We start from the raw sequence: 21,749 nt of genomic DNA, 5'->3' as shown, positions 1-21,749 counted from the left end.
GTCCAGGACCAGACGGCTTCACATGTGAATTCTATCAAACATTCCAGAAAGAATTAGTACCAACTCTCCTCAAAGTCTTCAAAAAAATCGAAGTGGAGGGAAAACTACCTAATTCATTCTATGAAGCCAACATCACCCTCATACCAAAACCAGGCAAAGATATTACAAAAAAAGAAAACTACAGGCCAATCTTTCTAATGAATATAGATGCAAAAATCCTCAATAAAATTCTAGCAAATCGTATCCAACAACACATTAAAAGAATTATACATCATGACCAAGTAGGATTCATCCCAGGTATGCAAGGATGGTTCAACATAAGAAAATCAATTAATGTAATACACCATATCAACAAATCAAAGCAGAAAAATCACATGATCATCTCAATTGATGCAGAGAAGGCATTTGACAAGATTCAACATCCTTTCCTGTTGAAAACACTTCAAAAGATAGGAATACAAGGGAACTTCCTTAAAATGATAGAGGGAATATATGAAAACCCACAGCTAATATCATCCTCAATGGGGAAAAATTGAAAACTGTCCGCCTAAGATCAGGAACAAGACAAGGATGTCCACTATCACCACTATTATTCAACATTGTGTTGGAGGTTCTAGCCAGAGCAATTAGACAAGAAAAAGAAGTACAAGGCATCAAAATTGGAAAGGAAGAAGTAAAACTATCACTGTTTGCAGACGATATGATACTATACGTCAAAAACCCGGAAAAATCCATAACAAAACTACTAGAGCTAATACATGAGTACAGCAAAGTAGCAGATTACAAGATCAACATTCAAAAATCTGTAGCATTTCTATACACTAGTACTGAACAAGCTGAGGGAGAAATCAAGAAAAGAATCCCATTTACAATTGCAACTAAAAGAATAAAATACCTAGGAATAAATTTAACTAAAGAAACAAAAAGCCTATATAAAGAAAACTACAAAAAACTGTTAAAAGAAATCACAGAAGACTTAAATAGATGGAAGGGCATACCGTGTTCATGGATTGGAAGACTAAATAGAGTTAAGATGTCAATCCTACCTAAATTGATTTACAGATTCAATGCAATACCAATCAAAATCCCAACAACTTATTTTTCAGAAATAGAAAAACCAATAAGCAAATTTATCTGGAAGGGCAGGGTGCCCCGAATTGCTAAAAACATCTTGAGGAAAAAAAACGAAGCTGGAGGTCTCGTGCTGCCAGACCTTAAGGCATATTATGAAGCCACAGTGGTCAAAACAGCATGGTATTGGCATAAAGATAGATATATTGACCAATGGAATCGAATAGAGTGCTCAGATATAGACCCTCTCATCTATGGACATTTGATCTTTGATAAGGCAGTCAAGCCAACTCACCTGGGACAGAACAGTCTCTTCAATAAATGGTGCCTAGAGAACTGGATATCCACATGCAAAAGAATGAAAGAAGACCCATATCTCATGTCCGCAGCCGTCTCGTTCGGCTTCTGATCCCCGGCCGGCGAAGGGAACAGGAGGGGAGAAAGAGACAGACGCAGGCAAAACGACTCGAGTGACAAACACGGGTTCGAGGCACGCAACGGTTGTGAGCACAGACCTTTACTGGAGTTAAGCTTGCATTCTCTGTTACAGCTTTCACGCGGGGCAAAGTACCCCACGGGGGAGCAACCTCTATGCGGCCGTCAGGTACGGCTCCCTGCGGGTCGTCTCCGCTTACCCCGTCCGGGTAACGCCTTATATGCATAATCAAAATCCAATAGGCTAACACCACGTATACAGGGGTGATTGGTAGATGCGGTTGGCGGGTGTGTGCGTCATATGCGGAAGCAGGATGTGGGCGCCATCTTGGCTCACTCGATGGGCGGGGGGAACTCTAGAGCAGGCTGCAGCGTGTCCACTAGGCCTGACCCGGGAGGCGGCTCTCCACAATCTCACACCCTATACAAAAGTTAACTCAAAATGGATGAAAGATCTAAACATTAGGTCTAAGACCATAAAACAGTTAGAGGAAAATGTAAGGAAATATCTTACGAAACTTACAATTGGAGGCGGTTTTATGGACCTTAAACCTAAAGCAAGAGCACTGAAGAAGGAAATAAATAAATGGGAGCTCCTCAAAATTAAACACTTTTGTGCATCAAAGAACTTCATCAAGAAAGTAGAAAGACAGTCTACACAATGGGAGACAATATTTGGAAATGACATATCAGATAAAGGTCTAGTATCCAGAAGTTATAAAGAGATTGTTCAACTCAACAACAAAAAGACAGCCAACCCAATTACAAAATGGGAAAAAGACTTGAACAGATACCTACCAGAAGAGGAAATACAAATGGCCAAAAGGCACATGAAGAGATGCTCAATGTCCCTGGCCATTAGAGAAATGCAAATCAAAACCACAATGAGATATCATCTCACACCCACCAGAATGGCCATTATCAACAAAACAGAAAATGACAAGTGCTGGAGAGGATGCGGAGAAAGAGGCACACTTATCCACTGTTGGTGGGAATGTCAAATGGTGCAACCACTGTGGAAGGCAGTTTGGCGGTTCCTCAAAAAGCTGAATATAGAATTGCCATACGACCCAGCAATACCATTGCTGGGTATCTACTCAAAGGACTTAAGGGCAAAGACACAAACGGACATTTGCACACCAATGTTTATAGCAGCGTTATTTACAATTGCAAAGAGATGGAAACAGCCAAAATGTCCATCAACAGACGAGTGGCTAAACAAACTGTGGTATATACATACGATGGAATATTATGCAGCTTTAAGACAGGATAAACTTATGAAGCATGTAATAACATGGATGGACCTAGAGAACATTATGCTGAATGAATCCAGTCAAAAAGTAAAGGAAAAACACTGGATGGTCCCACTGATGTGAACGGACATTCTAGAATAAACTTGGAATATGTCATTGGTAACAGAGTCCAGCAGGAGTTAGAAACAGGGTAAGATAATGGGTAATTGGAGCTGAAGGGATACAGACTGTGCAACAGGACTAGATACAAAAACTCAAAAATGGACAGCACAATAATACCTAATTGTAAAGTAATCATGTTAAAACACTGAATGAAGCTGCATCTGAGCTATAGGTTTTTTTTTTTACTATTACTATTACTTTTATTTCTTTTCTCTATATTAACATTCTATATCTTTTTCTGTTGTGTTGCTAGTTCTTCTAAACCGATGCAAATGTACTAAGAAATGATGATCATGCAACTATGTGATGATGTTAAGAATTACTGATTGCATATGTAGAATGGTATGATTTCTAAATGTTGGGTTAATTTCTTTTTTTCCATTAATTAATAAAAAAAAAAGTAACTAAAAGAATTAAGTGGGCAGTGCAACGGTGGCTCAATGACAGCATTTTTGCCTGCCATGCCAGAGACTCGGGTTTGATTCCCAGAGCCTGCCCATGCCAAAAAAAAAAAAAGGATCTAGGAATAAGCTTAACTAGAGGTGTAAAGAACCTGTACATAGAAAACTAAGTAACATTGCTAAAAGAAATCAAAGATCTAAATAGGCGGAAAAACATTCTCTGCTCACAGGTAGGAAGGTTAAATGTAGTTAAGAAGTCAATTCTACCCAAATTGATCCACAAATTCAACACAATACCAATTAAAATTCCAACAACCTAATTTGAAGACTTGTAAAAGATAGTTACCAAATTCATTTGGAAGGGAAAGAGACCTTGACTAGCTAAAAATATCCTAAGAAAGAACAAAGTGGGAGGATTAACACTTCCTGATTTCAAAGCTTATTATAAAGCGACAGTGCTCAAAACAGCATGATACTGGCAAAGTGACAGAAATATTGACCAATGGAATCTAATCAAGAGCATGGAAATAAACCACCAAATCTACCAACTGATCTTTGACAAGGCCCCCAAATGCATTGAACAGGGACAAAACAACCTTTTCAATAAATGGGCATGGGAGAACGTGTTATCAATAGCTAGAAGAATGAAAGAGACCCTTACCTTACATCCTATATAAAAATTAACACAGGGTGAATCAGAGACCTAAATATAAGAACCAGTACCATAAAATTCTTAGGAGAAAATATAGGGAACCATCTTCAAGACCTAGTAATAGTAGGTAGCTTTCTAAACTTTACACCCAAAGCACAAGCAATGAAAGAAAGAAAAAAAAAGGATAAATGGGAACACCTCAACATCAAATGCTTTTGTGCCTGAAAAGACTTTGTCAAAAAAGTAAACAGGCAGTCAACTTAATGGAAAAAAATTGGAAATCACACATAGGATAAAGGTTTGATATCCTGTATACATAGAGAAATCATACAACTCAACAACAAAAGAACAAACACCCAATTATAAAATGGGCTAAGGATATGAATAGACATTTCTCTGAAGAGCAAATAGAGAGCTAAAATACACATGAAGAGTTGCTCATTCACATTAGCTATAGGGAAAGTGCAGATCAAGACTACAGTGAGATACTCCCTTGCACCTATACGAATGGCTGTTATTAAACACAAAGGGTTTGGTTCACCTACAGTTCCATGCAGGGCAGGCCTGGGTACCCGACACTCTCAAGAGGGTGATCTCTCTGTTACCAGCCTAGTTTTTGCATCTGCAGACGTAGAAGACAATATGTGGTGCCCAGAATGTGTGAAGAAGTACAAGAAGTTAATGAAAAGATCAATTCTAACTGGAGAAGCAATCTGCTTTGAGCACACCAACATCTCTTTTTTTGGAAGGGCAATGTTTTTATTTTTTAATTTTTATTTTTTTATCATGATAATTCCATTCTACATATATAATCAGTAATTCGTCATATCATCACATAGTTGCATATTCATCATCATGATCATATTGTAGAACATCTGCATCAATTCAGAAAAAGAAATAAAAAGACAACAGAAAAAAATTCATACACACCATACCCCTTACTCCTCCCTTTCATTGATCACTAGCATTTCAATCTAAATTTATTTTAACATTTATTCCCCCTATTATTTATTATTATTTCATTTGTTTTACTTGTCTGTTGATAAGGTAGACTAAAAGAGCATCAAACACAAAGTTTTCACAATCACACAGTCACATTGTGAAAGTTATATCATTATATAATCATCTTCAAGAAACATGGCTACTGGAACACAGCTCTACATTTTCAGGCAGTTCCCTCCAGCCTCTCCATTATATCTTGACTTAACAAGGTGATATCTATTTAATGTGTAAGAATAACCTCCAGGATAACCTCTCGATTGTTTGGAACTCTCAGCTACTGACACTTTATTTTGTCTCATTTCACTCTTCCCCCTTTTGGTTGAGAAGCATCCCTTGATGCTGAGTCTCAGCTCATTTTATGATTTCTGTCCCATGTTGCCAGGAAGGTCCACACCCCTGGGAGTCATGTCCCATGTAGACGGGGGAGGGTGGTGAGTTTGCTTGTTGTGTTGGCTGGAGAGATAGGTCACATTTGAGCAAGAGAAGAGGCTCTCTTGGGGGGGTGACACTTAGGCCTAATTTTAAGTAGGCTTGATCTATCCTTTGTGGGACTAAGTTTCAATGAAAAACCCCAAAATTGGGGGCTCAGCCTATTGCTTTGGTTGTCCCCACTGCTTGGGAGAATATCAAGAATTGAACTTGGGGAAGTTGAATTTTCCCCCTTTCTCACCATCCCCCCAAGGGGACTTAGCAAATACTTTATTTATTTATTTATTAAACTTTTTTTACATGGGTAGGCACCGGGAATCGAACCTGGGTCCTCGGGCTTGGCAGGCAAGCATTCTTACCTGCTGAGCCACTGTGGCCCACCCGCAAATACTTTTTTTATTTACTGTTCAAATCACTCTGGGATTTATTGGAGCATCATTCTGGACAAACCAACAAAATCTCATGCCCTGCTCAAGGTTCCAGGTACTCATGGTGTTCAATTAAGCTGTGTACATAAGTTTTATTAAGAAATACACTAGTGAAAATATAAATTTTATACCAAATAAACATTTTTTTGCTTTAGTCTCACACATAAGTTAAAATTTTAAAGTATTAATTACTATCTATTTTCAACACTCTACAGTAATGATATTCTATGTTCTTCCTCATGCAAAAACATTTTTAAATTTGTACATTTAGTCACTATCATTATACACTCTAGGCATTCCTAGATTATACCATCTCAGTCTTTATCATCTGATTTCATTTCTGATTTCATTTGTGCCCCCCAGCCCTCCTCCCTTTATCATTCTCACATTCAGCTTCATTCAGTGTTTTAACATAATTGTATTACAGTTAGGTAGTATTGTGCTTTTACAATCAGTCCCCTTGCACAATCCGTATCCCTTCAGCTCCAATTACCCAATATCTTACCCTATGTTACTGTATGGGTAGTATTTACTTTACCATTTTGCCTTTTGGATTTTATATGTCATATCTAACTTTTCTTCTTTTTACCTTTGCTGATAGTCTACATTTCTACACTCTTTTCCACACCTCTATCTCCTGTCTTTTCATATCTGCCTCTAGTGCTCCCTTTAGTTAATTCTTGGTCACAAATTCTCTCACTGATTTTTTGTCTGCATATGTTTTAATTTCTCCCTCATTTTTGAAGCACAATTTTGCTGGATATAGAATTATTGGTTGGCAGTTTTTCTCTTTTAGTGATTTAAATATATCATCCCACTGTCTTCTCACCTCCATGGTTTCTGCTGAGAAATCTATGCACAGTCTTATTGGGCTTACCTTGTATGTGATGGATTGCTTTTCTCTTGCTGCTTTCAAGATTCGTTCTCTTTGACCTCTGACATTGATTAGTAAGTGTTTTGGAGTACGTCTATTTGGATCTATTCTCTTTGGGGAATGCTGCACCTCTTGGATCTGTAATTTTAAGTCTTTCATAAGTATTGGGAAATTTTCAGTGATAATTTCCTCCATTAGTTTTTCTCCTCCTTTTCCTTTTCCCTTCTCTTCTCCTTCTGGGACACCCACAACACATACATTCATGAGCTTCATGTTGTCATTCAATTCCTTGTGTCCCTGCTCATATTTTTCCATTATTTTCCCTATATTTTCTTTTGCTTGTCAGATTTCAGATGTTCCATCCTCCAGTTCACTAATTCTATCTTCTGCCTCTTGAAATCTGACATTGTAGGTTTCCATTGTTTTTTATATCTCTTCTACTGTGCCTTTCATTCCCATAAGTTCTGTGATTTGTTTTTTCAAACTTTCAATTTCTTCTTTTTGTTCATTGCTTGCCTTGTTTATATCCTCCCTCAATTCATCTATTTGATTTTTGATGAGGTTTTCCATGTCTGTTCAAACTTTATGAATTAATTGTTTCAACTCCTGTATCTCATCTGAATTATTGGTTTGTTCCTTTGACTGGGCCATATCTTCAATTTTCCTAGGGTGATTTGTTATTTTTTGCTGGAGTCTAGGCATTTAATTACCTTAATTAGTTTATTCTGGAGATTGTTTTCCCTTCTTTTACCTAGGATTTTCTTGCTAGATGACTTTGTTGTCTATCTGTTCTTTGATATTCAGTTTAGTTTATTCTGGACCAATGGCTTAGTTTTGTTTAACAGAGAATTTTTCAGTTCTTGTTTTCTTGTTTCTTGCCCTGCCTGTATGGTGTCTTTTTCCCCCTACCCTTAGGAGGGTCTACTTAGGTATTATAGACCCCAGCCAGATTTTCCCAGACCAAACTGGCCTCCTGTCAGGAGGAAAGAGTCACCTGCATCAGTTTTCCCTGAGGGTGAGACCCACAGCAGGTTGAAAGATTTTTCTGTGAAACCTCTGGACTCCGTGTTTTTCCTATCCTGCCCAGTATGTGGTGATTTTCTGTCTGCAGGTCCCACCAGCATAAGGTGATGTGATACCTTTAACTTCAGCAGACTCTCCCTGCTGGGGGTGTGGTGGAGACAGAGGAGGTTGCAGGCTGGCTTTAATAGCTTCAAATTTCCAAACCCTGGGGAATGAATTCCTTGACGTAGGGAATCCACCTGAGCTGGGCCCCACCCCTCTCCTGGGGAAGGCACAGGCTCCAGACAAGCTCTCCGACAAGCTTGTTTCTGCCTATGCCTGGGGCAGTTGCAACCTGAGAAGCCCTGCCACTGTATCCAAAGGCAGTCCAGCCTTTGTAGAAACCCAGCCACACACACACAAAAAAGGAGAAAAATCCTTCTCAGAGCGGGACCACCGTTCCTCAGGTTTTCCAATCAAAAGCATAAGTTGGTATGTTGCTTTGTGTACCTCCAGATCCTATGTGCCCCCTCCTTTCCTTCAGAGCCCAGACCCTTTCAAGTATTATGTGCTATCCGATACAAAAAACCTGTCTTTTTTCTTTTTCCGTCAAGACTGCCCCCTTGGCGCTGGGGCAAAAATCAGCAACCTCTTCTTTGACCAGCTGAGCTGGGGGCCTATTTTTAGTAGTCAGATTTTGTAAATTAATTCCACAATTGAAGCTTAATTGCACTCAGCCCCTGCTTCTGGTAAAGTCCCTTTCCTTTCCCCTCTGGAAGATAGCCTGTGGAGGAGGGGTGCCGGCCGCAGCAGCTTGGGGAACTCATGGTTCTGGGGGTGCTTACAGCTGGTGCAGACTGGGGTATGTTGTATGTCCGGTCACTGACGTGGCCCTAGGAGTTGTTCTGTTCTGTTCCTTGCTATTTAGTAGCTGTTCTGGAGGATGAACTAAATCCCACACTCACTAAGCCACCATCTTGGCACTCTCCTCCCAACCTACTCTGGAAGGGCAATGTTTTAATAAACAACAAATGACTGAGAGTCCATAGCTAAATTGACTTGCATCCTGATGATTAATGTGCTGCATCCTAAACATCCTCAGTGCTGCCTGTTTTTTTGAATAAAAATGTTAATTTCTGGATTCTGGACTTTGGGGTTACCAGAAAGTGACTACTACTGCTGCTTTTTATGAATTGGGTTTAGGAAGAGGTTATTGTGTCCATGTCAATTAAAATGTTTTTTCCATGTATTGGTTCCATAGAAGTAATGCTAGAGGAAAGTTCAAGTACAGAAAAGGTGTCTGTAAATATTTTAACGTTGTATATAGCTATGTAGAATATGTTTTTGATACTTTAAAAATTTAAATGTGTGTATATCCACAATATTCAAAAACTACTTGGATATAATGTGAAATATTTCATTGTAATATTGACACAGCCTTGTTCAATCATATTGTGTGTGTGTATTTGTACAATGAAATTTCTACATGTGTTTCTACATGCTGTTAAATAAAATTCATACAAGTGGGATTGCTGAAAAAAAAAAAGAATGGCTGTTATTAAACAAACAGGAAACTACAAATGTTGGAGAGGATGTGGAGAAAGTGGGGCACATATGTACTGCTGGTTGGAACGAATAATGGTATAGCTGCTGTGGAAGACAGTCTGGCAGTTCCTTAGGAAACCAAATAGAGAATTGCCCTATGACTTGGCAATACCACTACTCGGTATATACCCAGAAGAGCTGAAAGCAGTAGCAGAAATAGACATTTGCACACCAATGTTTATAGCAGCATTATTCACAAAGACCAATACAAAATTCCTGAATAGGCCTTATTAGAAAAAATTCAACATTAGGAAATAAGAAAAAATATATAGTCATACACACAGATGAAATTAATTGTATCATGCACCTCTGCAGCTGTAATTTTTAAAAAATCTACAATGGGTTATTTTCTGCTTAATAAAGGGGGGGAAATCCCTAAAAGACCAAGTAACTAAACCATAGTTGTGGAACATGTGCCATTTAAAAAAAACTACAGGCCAAATTATTTTGCAGTTCAATTCAGCTAGGTTTCATTGAGTAAATTATTCAAACTATTTAAGACTTGAAAAAGATTAAAACTTCTCCATATCTACTTTAAAGCTAGTAAAAACAAAAGCCAAAAACCATTAGCAAAATGGCTGATTTCCCATATGAGATGCAAAAATTTCTAAATGAACATTATAAGCTTAAATCTATATACCTGAGCCAGAGTTCATTCCAGGAATATATACCACATATTTCACTTTAGGAAATCTCTAATGTGGAATATTATATCAAATTAAGAGAAAAATCCAAATGATATACAATGCTGAAATTATGTCCAAATATATTGAAATAAGAAGCTGAAATAAAGACCACTTAGTCTACCAGCAAAATACTAAATGGTAAAAATATCAAAGCAATGTCCTATCAATCAAAAACTATCATAGTTTATATTATTTTGCAGGTTCTAATACAATTAAGTAGCATATTTAAAAAGATAGGATTTTTTTTAATCAAAGGACTTAGCAAACTCTCCACATTAGTAACTACTGAAATAAGAAAATTGGTAAATATTGGATAAGAAATAAACACACAACTAGCAATAAAAATAGAAGTGGGAACTATACTCATTCACAATAGTGACATATAAGCTTTACAATAAATTTGATAAGAAAAATGCAGCAATTATATAATTAAATTCTGTAATTGCTTTGAAGGAATGCAACAAGGCTTGATTGAGAAAATTTTTCTGGATAGAATGACAATGACAGTTTATCCCATGATAGTACATAATCATAATTTTGTTCTAGTAAAAATCTCATAGAGCTTTCTGGTACTGGACATACTGATTTTAAAGTTATGGAAATTGCTCCCAAATTTTAAAAGAATTGTGGGGAGCTTCATCTTATGAAATTTAGTGTGAAATGCATGCTGATCACAGGAAAACACAAAAAGACTAAAGGAACCATAGATGGGTATTCAAGATGTTTCATTCAGTTTGAAAAGGATGGTTTTAGATCATATGGTACTGACATAAATAGGTATCTGTCCATCCGGAAAGAAGAATCCTATCTCTCACATCAAATACAGTTTACTGGGGATCACAGACCTGAGAAAAGGTAGAAGTTTAGAAAATATTTATGGTTTTGGAATGGAGCTGTCCTTAAATTTGAAAATCTAACAGCAATTATATTAAAAACAGATACGATACCATGGAAACGTAAAATTTGTGCATGGAAAAAGATCACATAAACAGTCAAAAGACATAATGTGAAAGCCTTACACATTAACATTAAAAACCAAACAAAAAAATCAACAAAAGGGTTGGTTAGGCAATTCACAGTTATGGAAATGCAAATAGTTGACAAATATTTATTAAACTAGCCAACAGAAATATAAATTAAAACAGCAAACAATGAGATCGAGTATTTTTTGCCAGTAAGATTCACAGAAATTGAAGAGGTAAGAGATTGATTACCTCCATGGCTGGCAAGGATGCAGGGAAAAGGCACTTTGCATATTGCTGATGATGTTGTGGTGAACTTGTTTGGCAGTACCTGTCAGAATTTAAAATGCACATACTTTTTTTGGTCATCTAGTAAATGTAAGAAAAGCATGATGTGCAATATTCAAACACCAAAGTATATAGGGGCAAAGAAAAAAGTAATCTGAATGACAACAGGGGAATGGTTAAATATATTATAGTATATCTATACAATGGAATACTAATGTCCAAATACAGGTAGTCCTATACATATTAAAGGGAAAAGCCATGTATATATTACAATCCCATTTTTTAAAATCCCCCCAAACAATGTGCATGTCTATGTTTATATCACATAGGGAAGGATATATCAGAAATCTACATCCTTCAGGTTCAAAGTATTGAGAAACAGGAATATCTTTAGATACCTTTGTATTTTTTGAACAGTTTTATTTTAACCCATTAAAAACAAAATGAAAACTGGGTTTTAAATATAAATTAGAGATCTTAGTTTTCAAAGTGAAAACACTGACTCTAGCTCAAGCCAGTAACTCGAGAAATAGCAGTAAATTATATTATTTTAGGATTAAGGCAGCAACAACCAGAAGAAATAGGAAACAGTGGAACTAGGGGTGAGATTAGACTTTTACTTTGAAGAACTAAGCAGCAGATTCCCTAAGATGACTTGGCTTAATCACACGCAGTATATCCTATGGAGGTGAAAGTTTTAAATGCCTTAAGTCCACAATAATAAAGTAAAAGCCAGGTACATAAAACAAAAAACAAAATACATAGGCAAGAATTCTATACATTAGCTGAGTCTCCAGGTAAACAGAAAGCAGCTTATTTTTTTATAATCCCTACAATACTTTTAAAACAACTTTTAGGTTACCCTAGAGTAGGAAGGAATCATATTCAAATGAGTTACGGTATAAAAAGTTAAAAGGGCCATATACTTTATTAGAAGTAAATGTAACATATCATATGTACAGACAGCACATAGTGCCAATTTTATTTCCAAATATTAAAGTATACCAACTCAAATTAATAAGTTACACTTTTGTCACAGCCTTGGCTAGATCTTGAACTAGTGAAGAATTCAGCTGTGCTAGAGTGCTGATCTTAGCATGTTTAGATGTGGCATACTTGTTCTTGATAGTCTGAAAAGAGAAAAGCATGGTAATTAATGAAGGAAAACAAAAACATCACAAGATCCAATAATACAGCTATTAAAATATCAACACCTTAAAACCAGCTATGCATTTCTGGGCATCAGTTCTTAATTAAAAACATCTTACAGTGCCACTGATCGACTTACCATGTGCTTAGTAAGCCCACGATTCACCATGAGTATATTCTTAGCCAGGTGCTGCATAACAGGAAGAAGGGCTTCTTCAGTGTATGACAGGTAATGCTGTAGAGTTGGTGTCTAGGATGACAAATACTAGTGTCAAAAATAATTATCATAGCTTTCACAATGTGACTGTGTGATTGTGAAAACCTCGCGTCTGATGCTCCGTTTATCTACCTTATCAACAGACGAGTAAAACAAATGGAGTAAAAATAAATAATAGGGGGAACAAATGTTAAAATAAATTTAGATTGAAATGCTAGTGATCAATGAAAGGGAGGGGTAAGGCATATGGTATGTATGAATTTTTATTCTGTTGTCTTTTTACTCTTTTTCTGAATTGATGCAAATGTTCTAAGAAATGATCATGATGATGAATATGCAATTATGTGATATTACAAATTACTGATTATGTATGTAGAATGGAACGATCATAATTAAAAAAAAGATTATCAAAAGTGGTCTTCATAAAATACTTTCTAGATTTTAATAAACTGTGGGGTTGATGCTGTATAATAGAAATTTAAGACCCCTCCTTCTCCAGGTACTCTTTCATGCTTCTGTTGAAATCTGTGCTTAACTATTATATGCTAATATGCTCAATCCTAATTACACTACCGAAATTAATTGCTGACTTGTTCAACCCAAAGGTGCACTCCAAGTTCCCTGAGGCAGACTATTCCCAGGGACTAGTGTAGTAACTGGCATATAGGAGAAATATTTGAATTAATATTTGTTGAACTTCTAATAAGTCATTAAAGAATTATAAGATGGGCTTAACAGCTGTCCTGCCTTCCTTAAAAAGGTATGAAAGATGAAATTTGGGTAATGAAATGGAAGTATTCTATGAAGATGTTACAAACAAGATACCATTATTATACATTCCTTCGGTAAAGTCTATATTTAGGGACCATTTGAACTGCACTTTAATGAAATAAATCCTATGAACAGGTAAATACCATATTCATAATTTAAAAGCTTGAGGTAATCTAGGTTGTACGCCTGTGGGCTAGAGCTTACCCATTCACCACTATCAAGAATTTTCAGTGCTAAACAAAAAGCTCCTGCTGCAATCTGAGAAGGAGGAAAGTGCACCATATCATAGTCCAACATAGTCAGTTCCATCAGGTATTTGGCCAAAGTATGTTGCTCAACATCAACCTGGAAGAAAACCCACAGGTTATTGAGTTTCTTTCAGTTTTATTTCCGTGGCATTGACAATAACCCATTTTACGCCTGCATCTGTAACTACAAATATTTTTCTCTACAAACTCTTAAATGTAATTGCCCATGGAAGGCCTTAACACCATTAATATGCAGCCTGGATGATATTTATGGTATCAATGACTATCTTTCTCTTTTCCCCATGTAGTTAGGAATACAATATAGGTCGGCTGAATTAGACCTACTTGGATAGCAGCGCTATTCCTTAATGGATCCTACCAAAGTTCTCTCAGGAGACATGTTTACCTCTCCAATCTTAGATGCTCTCCGAAGGAAGTGCAGGGGCAGAGGGCGACCCAGACCAAAGTTTAATGCTTTTAGAATCTTCATTTCCATCTGTCTGATCTGGTGCTTAGTGTAAGTATGGTCAGTCACAAAGGCGAAGTCGCCAATTTCTGGAGGATACATTTCTTCATACTTGCTTGCAATAAACATGGCAGTGACACCAACAAGCTGTAACATCTTCTTGGGCACACAATTATTCTGCAATTGGAATTTTAACTGGATGAGTAAATGTTTGGAAACATCTTACATGTAACTATGAAGGAGGGGTGGGGAAGACTCCAATAGCAAATCTCAACTAATGACACCCCTTTTCCCAAGAAATATTTTACTCTTTCCTCTAATAATCAGCCTTACTGCTATGATTTGCTGTGACAAAGGATATGTATAGGGGCAAAAATAAAATTTTGTTTATCAAGCCAAGGGAAACATTTTTCTTTCAGTCAGAGCACTCAGATTGCAAATTTCTAGAAGTGATACCATTCTCATTAGTATTAATAGCTGAAAAAGTCATTTTCTTATGACTCATCTAGGATTCTGGAAGGGAAAACCTCAAATTACTGAATTATGTTTACCTGCATGAACCGATCAATGATGGCAACAGTCATATACATGGTCTCCTGCAGCAATCTGAATTTCATTTGAACCTGTACTAGCCAGTCAATTAGGATGGCTCTCATGTTTCCAGTGACTTCCCGACCCAACAGGTATTTTGGTCTGACTGTTTGCTCTTCCTGCAAAAGAAACACTGATTATCCTTGAAGCCAAGCTCCAGGTGAAATTTCTGTCTAGAAATATGAGTTAACAAAGAATACCTTGGGGCATTGAGAATCTATAAAATAGTTTTAAACTAGATTTTGATTTGATCCAAACAGCTCCATCACTGAGGAAGCAAGCAAGCAAATATTATACAGGACAGTGTGGCAGGTTTTTCACAGTCAGATCTTACTTGTGTTCAATCCACCACCACAGTGCTGGCCCACACCTTGCACTTATATTCTCCTAAATAAACATACCATACCATAATTTCAGATCTTTTCACTTAAGACTCTTAACTTAGAACTAAGCTTTATGAAGCAGAAGTAGCTTGATGAAGTAGAGTTGCTACCAACTCTTACATCAGCTACAACACTTCTAGCTCCAGGGTAGAAACATAGCACCACGGGGAAGGATACATCAAAGATCAGCATAGACGTCTGCTAAACCTACTTCCCCAAAGTTAGAACACAAGTTTTTATAATTGCTAAATACAAGGAAGAAAAGAAACCCAAAGCAGGAAGGCTAGTCCTAGCAATGAAGTTTCTTCTTGCAGAACAATCCTGTAGAAAAAGGAGCTGCTCAAAAGGACCAGGCAAGAGACCAAAGGTGTAAATGATGGCACAGAAACAATGCATTAAAAATAACCAGGTAAGCCAGCCTCTCCAAGAATAACAACTAATTCCATCCCCCTATCCTATATTGTTGATAGTCCTTTTCAACATGAAAAAAACTAAAATGAAAACAGCCCAAAGACCCCTATAGATTAGTAGTAGCATCAAAAGAGAAAGAGGGATTGTAACAGAAAAGATAGCATTTAACGACAAGTATGGCTGCTGAATCACTATATGGATGTTTCTTTTGGCCTCTCGTGTTTTGGAGCAGCTAGATAGTAAAATCTGAAGTTGTGGAATGGTAACCCATACCAAACTTTGAAATGTGTTCTGTAACTACCTGTTAAAATGTACTCTGAAAATTATTACTTTTTTAAATTTTTTTGACCTTTTGTATACATATTTCATAATAAAAAGTGTTAAATAAAATAACCAGGTAAGTCTTTAAACTGTGTGAGTTACGGTGCTAGCATACAGAATGTTTTTTTTTAAGGAAAAGGACAAATGTCACACTAATAGAAGTTTCAGAAGTGGAACGAAATATAAGAAAACCAAAAACTTTATTCCTTGTTTTTAAGTGTATAAGGACAATCACATTGGCACATGGCTTGTGTTGAGAGGTAGCTACAGTTTTTCGGTATCTTCTCCATCCCTGTCTACTTTCTGTTCCTGCCTGCTATCCCTCTTATGCCTAGAGAGTTTGTTTGGGACCTCTCTTCTCCCAGCCATGATAGATATTGTTCAATCTGGACTTTCCAGTGACATGGTATCATGAGAAGAAGCCATGGTAGAAATCCACTCTCAAAATGAACTATTCCTGTTTCAAGCCTCATATAAAGACTTCATTGGTTTCTTTACTGACTTTTTATTTTTGGTATTCAAAGGAGAATTTGAAGGTTGTACTCTCTTAAGAAATCCTGCCCATACCCTGCGTGAATTACTTAAAGGTTAATGGAATAAAGATACATGCAGTTTAGAAAAAACAGACTAATGATGGTACTGACCTCAAGTTGTCTCAGATAAGAATAGATGTCTTTCACATATTCACTACAAAGGTTTGGATCTGCTCCATCTTCTGCATCCACATCACTTACTGCAAGAATTACATCAGAGAAAGCCTGACACAGATATTCTTCTGCAGGGGCACATCCAGATGTTTCCATTGGGCTTGGAGAGGGAGTATCCACCTTGAAACAGAGAGACCTCTTTAAACAATAGTAAATAGGAGCATACAGTTTAACTTGGGAATGAAGGTCAGATTGTTGGTATTTAACTCAAGAAAATCTGCCGAATAGACATCCAACTCACTTCCTTAAGGAAAAACTATTGTCTTTTCAGATTTATTCAATTTCTCTTTAATAAGTAATTAATATCAAAAGTGAAATGCCAGCTTAAACTGAGCCAATTTGAAGTCAGCAGAACCTCAGTGCTAAAAGGTAAAATGTAGCAGGAGCAAATACTTTCATATTCTAGACCTTCCTTTAAAGAAAAGTAGTATCTGTTTATTAGTGCCATCTGTGAAGAATCTAAGTGACTGACAAGGCAGTCTTAGACCTGAACTAATGAGAAGCCAGTCTTTAGATGTATACTTTTTTCCCCTTCAAAATATGGGCTTCTTCTCACGGTGATTAATCATTTCCTTTATGCTCTCTTCCCGACATTATTCAAATATTTGAGCATGTTTTGCAAGTTGTCTTCTAAGGCACTGAATTCTTGAAATCCTTAAGCTTAGAATTTAGAAGAATAAATCAATGAGAGATTGATTCTAGAAACATGGGTAGCAGTAGGTGAAATTAGAGATAGCTCTACAGGTTAATGCTTGAGTTTTGTTTTGAGGGATGAAAAGGTTACCAAGTAGATGAGAGAAGGTGGGAGAAAGCATTCTTAGTAAGAAAGTAAAGGCAGGAATCAGTACAGTGCTTTCAAGGAAACCTTAGGTAGTTTGGTATGTCCATATTAATGACTGTCAGCTACATGTTTGATATGCTATGTTCCGAAGATCAATACTAAAGCAGAGAGGCTTCAAATCTCTTACCCTTAGATATCAACATCTAGGCTGAATAACTAGATGATAATAGATTATTTTCCCAACCTAAGTTTTAAAAATTAGAGCCTTGGAATACATTTCATTACAATATCTGTAGAATGCCCCATTTTCTGGATGGCTTGTCCTCCTTTCAGAGGAGTAGATATATTTATGTATCTGATATTTAATAAAAAGTCCTGGTTTTTAAGCCTAGCTTGTTAATTCATCTTCTTGCCTCCTTCTGAAGAGCTAGCTACATTATCTTTCTACCTCATACCTTCATACATTCCAATGTTACAGGCTAATTATCCAATGAACACATTAAAAAAGAAAATTCCCACCTTTAAGGCTCCTAAAACTGGAGCAGTACATTCTTCTCAAGGGAATTACCAAGCCTGTCATTTTTCTTGGGTAAAAAATCTGAGTTAAAATTCTTTTTCTTAGCAAGTTCTCTTATTATAGGATTTACATAGAATTGCTGGAAAAGTCAACCCTAAACAACTTTTCAGAGGCACACCTGAACAGAAGATACAAACCTATTTAATTCTGGTATTATCATGAAGTGATCTAATTAATGTTACACTAACACAGGATACCTAAGGAAACTAGGTGACCAAAAAAAGATTTAAGAGACTATTCTGTATTTCAGTCAAGAAATTTGAGACATGAATGGTTTGAACTTGGTCAGCAAAATCTTTGCTCCAGGCAGCTACTACTTAATACCATTAACAAAGGTGGGCAGTATTGGAGAGCACTTAGAAGCACTAGTTCTAAAGCCAGACAGCTTAGGTTTGAGTCCTGAACGTGCTACTTATTAGCTTTATGACTCTGGAAAAGATACTTATAACCTTTCTAAGTCATTATCTAAAAAGTAGAAGTAATAACAGCTACCTGAGAGAGTATATGCGAAGATTAGGCAAGTTAATGCATGAAAAGTACTTAATAGAGCCTGTCTCAGGGTATGAACTAAAATGTTCTATTAGTATTCAAATGTTATCCCATGCATTAGTCAAATGAGGGGAAAGGACACTAAAGTAGGTAACAATGCGTTTACCAAAATAGGCTCAGGCAAAAATTTTTCTTCTTTAATGGGTTCCGGTTCTGGTTCGTGTTCTGGCTCTGGCTCCGGCACAGGCAAAGCTGCTTTTTCCAGAGGTCTGGGTAGTTTTTTAGCCATAACTTTCCCAATAGCTGAAGCTTTTGCTTCCTGTAGATGAAAGGAAAGGAATGGAATATTCCACCATCAAGAGCCACAGTTGCGAGGTGGGTTTATACGGAGAAATTAGGCCAGGAAGCTAAGTTACCTTTTTCAAGGCCATTTTGGCCTGTGGCTGTTCACTGACTTTGTTACCAATGTCTCCAAGAGCTGTTCTTGGCCTCAGCCCTGTCTTGGAAGCTGCAGCAGAGGCCAAAGGTACTCGCTTTGCGCCCGCCATACTGATCTTCGTCTTATTCTCAGTATTAATTTTCGTGTTCTGCAAGAAGCAAGATCAGTTCAGAGCTGCTCAAGCCCGGCCGGGGTGAGTCGAGGGTTAATTAAGGTGCGGCACAAGAGAGGCGGAAATCCGAGTGAAATTGCGGGGAGGGGAAAACTGGGTCTCGGGGTCTTCTCTAAGGCCGTGACACGTTACTTCCCTCCCGGAACTTCACTCACCGACTGAGGGATTTTCGGGGAGTTGGGGCCAACTCTCAAATTAGCGTGAATCTACATTTGAAAGAAAACCTAAACAAAAGCTCCGATTGCAGGCACCTTTTCTCCAGGAAGGGAGCTTGGGAGCTTACTCGGCGGCCCTCCACCACCTTTTAAAAAAGGCTTCCCGTCAACGCTACAGCCCCCCCCCCCCACCCCAGTACTTCTCAAGGCCCTTCCAGGTCTTTCTTCGCCTTCTCTCCGTCCTGACTGCTCCCCACCTCCCCCAGCACACCAGGCGCCCTGGGCACTCTCTCCGAGACCTTCCGTCCTCCTCCCCAAATCGCTGCCCGGCCCTTGCCCAGTCGGGGAGTTCCGGCAGGCGACGGAGGACGAGAGGGCGCACGGGGGGAAGGCCACGCTTGCTCACGGCTCGCAGCAACTCACCCTGGTGACTCGGAGTGCCATGGCTTCTTCTTCACCAGGGAGCAGTTCAGAGGGAGAAGCAGAACCCGGGAGCCCCGGACCACCTGGGGACCAAGTGCCACCACAGAGCAACAGCCGTTCCTCCGCAGCACGCCGGGAGCAGCGGGGCCCCGCCTCGGATTTAAACCCCGCACTGCTCCCTCCTTATTGGCTGGTTCGTGGCACTCGCTCCCTTCCCATTGGCGGCTGCCAGTTCCTCCCAGAATGCGTTTCCAGGGCGATCCCGCGAAGCCCTTGGACAGGGGGCGGGGCCAGGGCGGGGCCAGGGCGAGGGCGCGGCCCCGGCGCGGGGGCGGGGGTGAGGGGAGTGGGCGGGGCCTCGCGCGGCCGGGCTCCGCGCTGCGCGCTCTGGGCGCGCTCTGGGCAGCCTCTGCACCTGGAGAGGCGTAGGTGCGCGCGCCGTGGAGGTGGCCCGCGGAAAGCGGCAGTGCGGCGGACGCGGTTTTAGAGGTGTGACGAGCAGTTATGGCTTCCGTCCTCCTTATTGATACCCCTTTCCTCTTCCACACTGGCGTGTAGCGTCAATATCATAATTCATGAAAGGCTTTGTTATTCATTCTTTCCTTTGATCATTCCAAGAGCTCTCCGGGGTGGAGCAGCTGAAGCTCGGAGAGGCTTAGGTGGCTTTCCAAGGATCACAAATGCTGGGCGCTGGGATTGGGTTAGGCTTTCGGATCCATGATGTTTCCATAACATTGTCTCAAGGATTGTGGCAGCTTCGGAACCTGCCCGATTAGTTCAATCAAATTGTTTCTCAAAGCCAATCTCTTCTTTTAGTTTTTTATGTGGAAATTATATCAAACTTAGAATAAGTCGCAAATATGAAAATATTGCAGCGAACACCTGTATAGTCTTTACTCAGATTCAACCATCTTTGCAGGGTGCATTTCTTAAGAAATTGACATTATTACAATACTTTCTTTAATCCAATTTTTATCCTAGTTTTGTTGATTGACCTAGTAATGTCCTTCATAGCATTTTGCCTGTACAGGATCCAGTCTATGATCAAATGCTTAATTTTCATGTCTTTTTAGCCTCCTATAATCTGAACAGTTTCCACAGCTTTTCTGTCTTATCACATTGACATTTTTGAAGCATACAAAAAAGTGTCCTTTCGCTTTTTTTAATAGAACTTTCTCACTTTTTTGTTTGTCTGCTGGTTCCTTGTGATTTTAATTGGTAATATGCATTGTTGGCTGTAATACTGCATAAGTGATGTATCCTCAGAGTATCAAGTCTATAGAAATACAATGTTCGTCAGTCCCTCATAGGTGATATTTTGTTCACGTGTTAAAAACGTTACCTGGTTTCTCCACTGTAAAATTACTGCTTTGTTTTTTCTTCTTTGCAACTAGTAAAGTGTCTTGGGGGAGACACTCTCTAAGACCATGCAAATATTCTGCTCTTCCTCAAAACTCCCTCTAGATTTCACATCCATTGATGATTTTTTTTTGCATATATATACAGGCATACTTACTTTATTGTGCTTCACTTTATCGCACCTCACAGAGTCCATTGATGATTTTATCTGAAACTGTCTTTATCAGGATGGTTGCAAAACAATGACTTTCCAATTCCAGCAATCCCTTCAGCTCTTGGCCTTCTATTACAATAAGCAAGAGATCTTCCTTCTTCATTTATTTACTTATTTGCTTATCTGTTTATTCTTGGTATGGATTCAATTCCTATTTTGCCTAAAGAAATTACACCTTTAGGCTCATTATATCTAGTAACTATTTTTTTAACTTTTTTTATTGTATAGTATAACATATATACAAAGCAAAGAAATGAAAAAGCAATAGTTTTCAAAGTACTCTTCAACGAGTAGTTATAAGACAGATCCCGGAGTTTATCATGGGCTACCATATGATTCTCTCATATTTTTTCTTCTAGCTGCTCCAGAATATAGGAGGCTAGAGGGCTTAAATATTTTTTTTATCACAATTGACTTTTTTCCTTTTTTTGTGAACAATAACATATATACAAAAAAGCTATAAATTTCAAAGCACAGCTAGTTGTAGAACATATTTCAGAGTTTGACACGAGTTACAATTCCACAATTTTAGGTTTTTACTTCTAGCTGCTCTAATTGATAGAAGAGATATCAAGTTAATGATTCAGCATTCATATTCATTTGTTAAATCCTATCTTCTCTGTATA

The 21,749-nt window shown here is 38.2% G+C and overlaps 1 protein-coding gene across 1 annotated transcript; it reads right to left on the bottom strand.

The window, feature by feature from the left end:
* Positions 1–12,159: 12,159 nt before the first annotated feature.
* On the bottom strand, positions 12,160–19,769 carry CCNB1 (cyclin B1). Its single transcript, XM_077115182.1, has 9 exons — positions 19,551–19,769; positions 18,778–18,948; positions 18,528–18,680; positions 16,452–16,634; positions 14,653–14,811; positions 14,042–14,278; positions 13,592–13,732; positions 12,539–12,649; positions 12,160–12,380 (listed from the first exon to the last, which is right to left on the bottom strand). Exons 1-9 carry the CDS (start codon positions 19,569–19,571, stop codon positions 12,273–12,275), a joined length of 1,284 nt encoding a protein of 427 aa, XP_076971297.1. The 5' UTR covers positions 19,572–19,769; the 3' UTR covers positions 12,160–12,272.
* Between the last annotated feature and the right edge of the window lie 1,980 nt (positions 19,770–21,749).

The sequence above is a fragment of the Tamandua tetradactyla genome, chromosome 9 (assembly GCF_023851605.1).
Source record: "Tamandua tetradactyla isolate mTamTet1 chromosome 9, mTamTet1.pri, whole genome shotgun sequence".
NCBI lineage: Eukaryota > Metazoa > Chordata > Mammalia > Pilosa > Myrmecophagidae > Tamandua > Tamandua tetradactyla.
This window is presented reverse-complemented; position numbering and strand designations above follow the sequence as displayed.

What these genes read in the sequence shown, in the direction of transcription:
- CCNB1 (XM_077115182.1), bottom strand. Translation starts at nt 19,571, where the DNA reads ATGGCACTCCGAGTCACCAGG. An exon ending in TGGCACTCCGAGTCACCAGG is followed by an intron (nt 18,949 to 19,550) that starts GTGAGTTGCTGC and finishes TGCTTCTTGCAG; the next exon opens with AACACGAAAATTAATACTGA. An exon ending in TCATTGATCGGTTCATGCAG is followed by an intron (nt 14,279 to 14,652) that starts GTAAACATAATT and finishes TTCCAATTGCAG; the next exon opens with AATAATTGTGTGCCCAAGAA.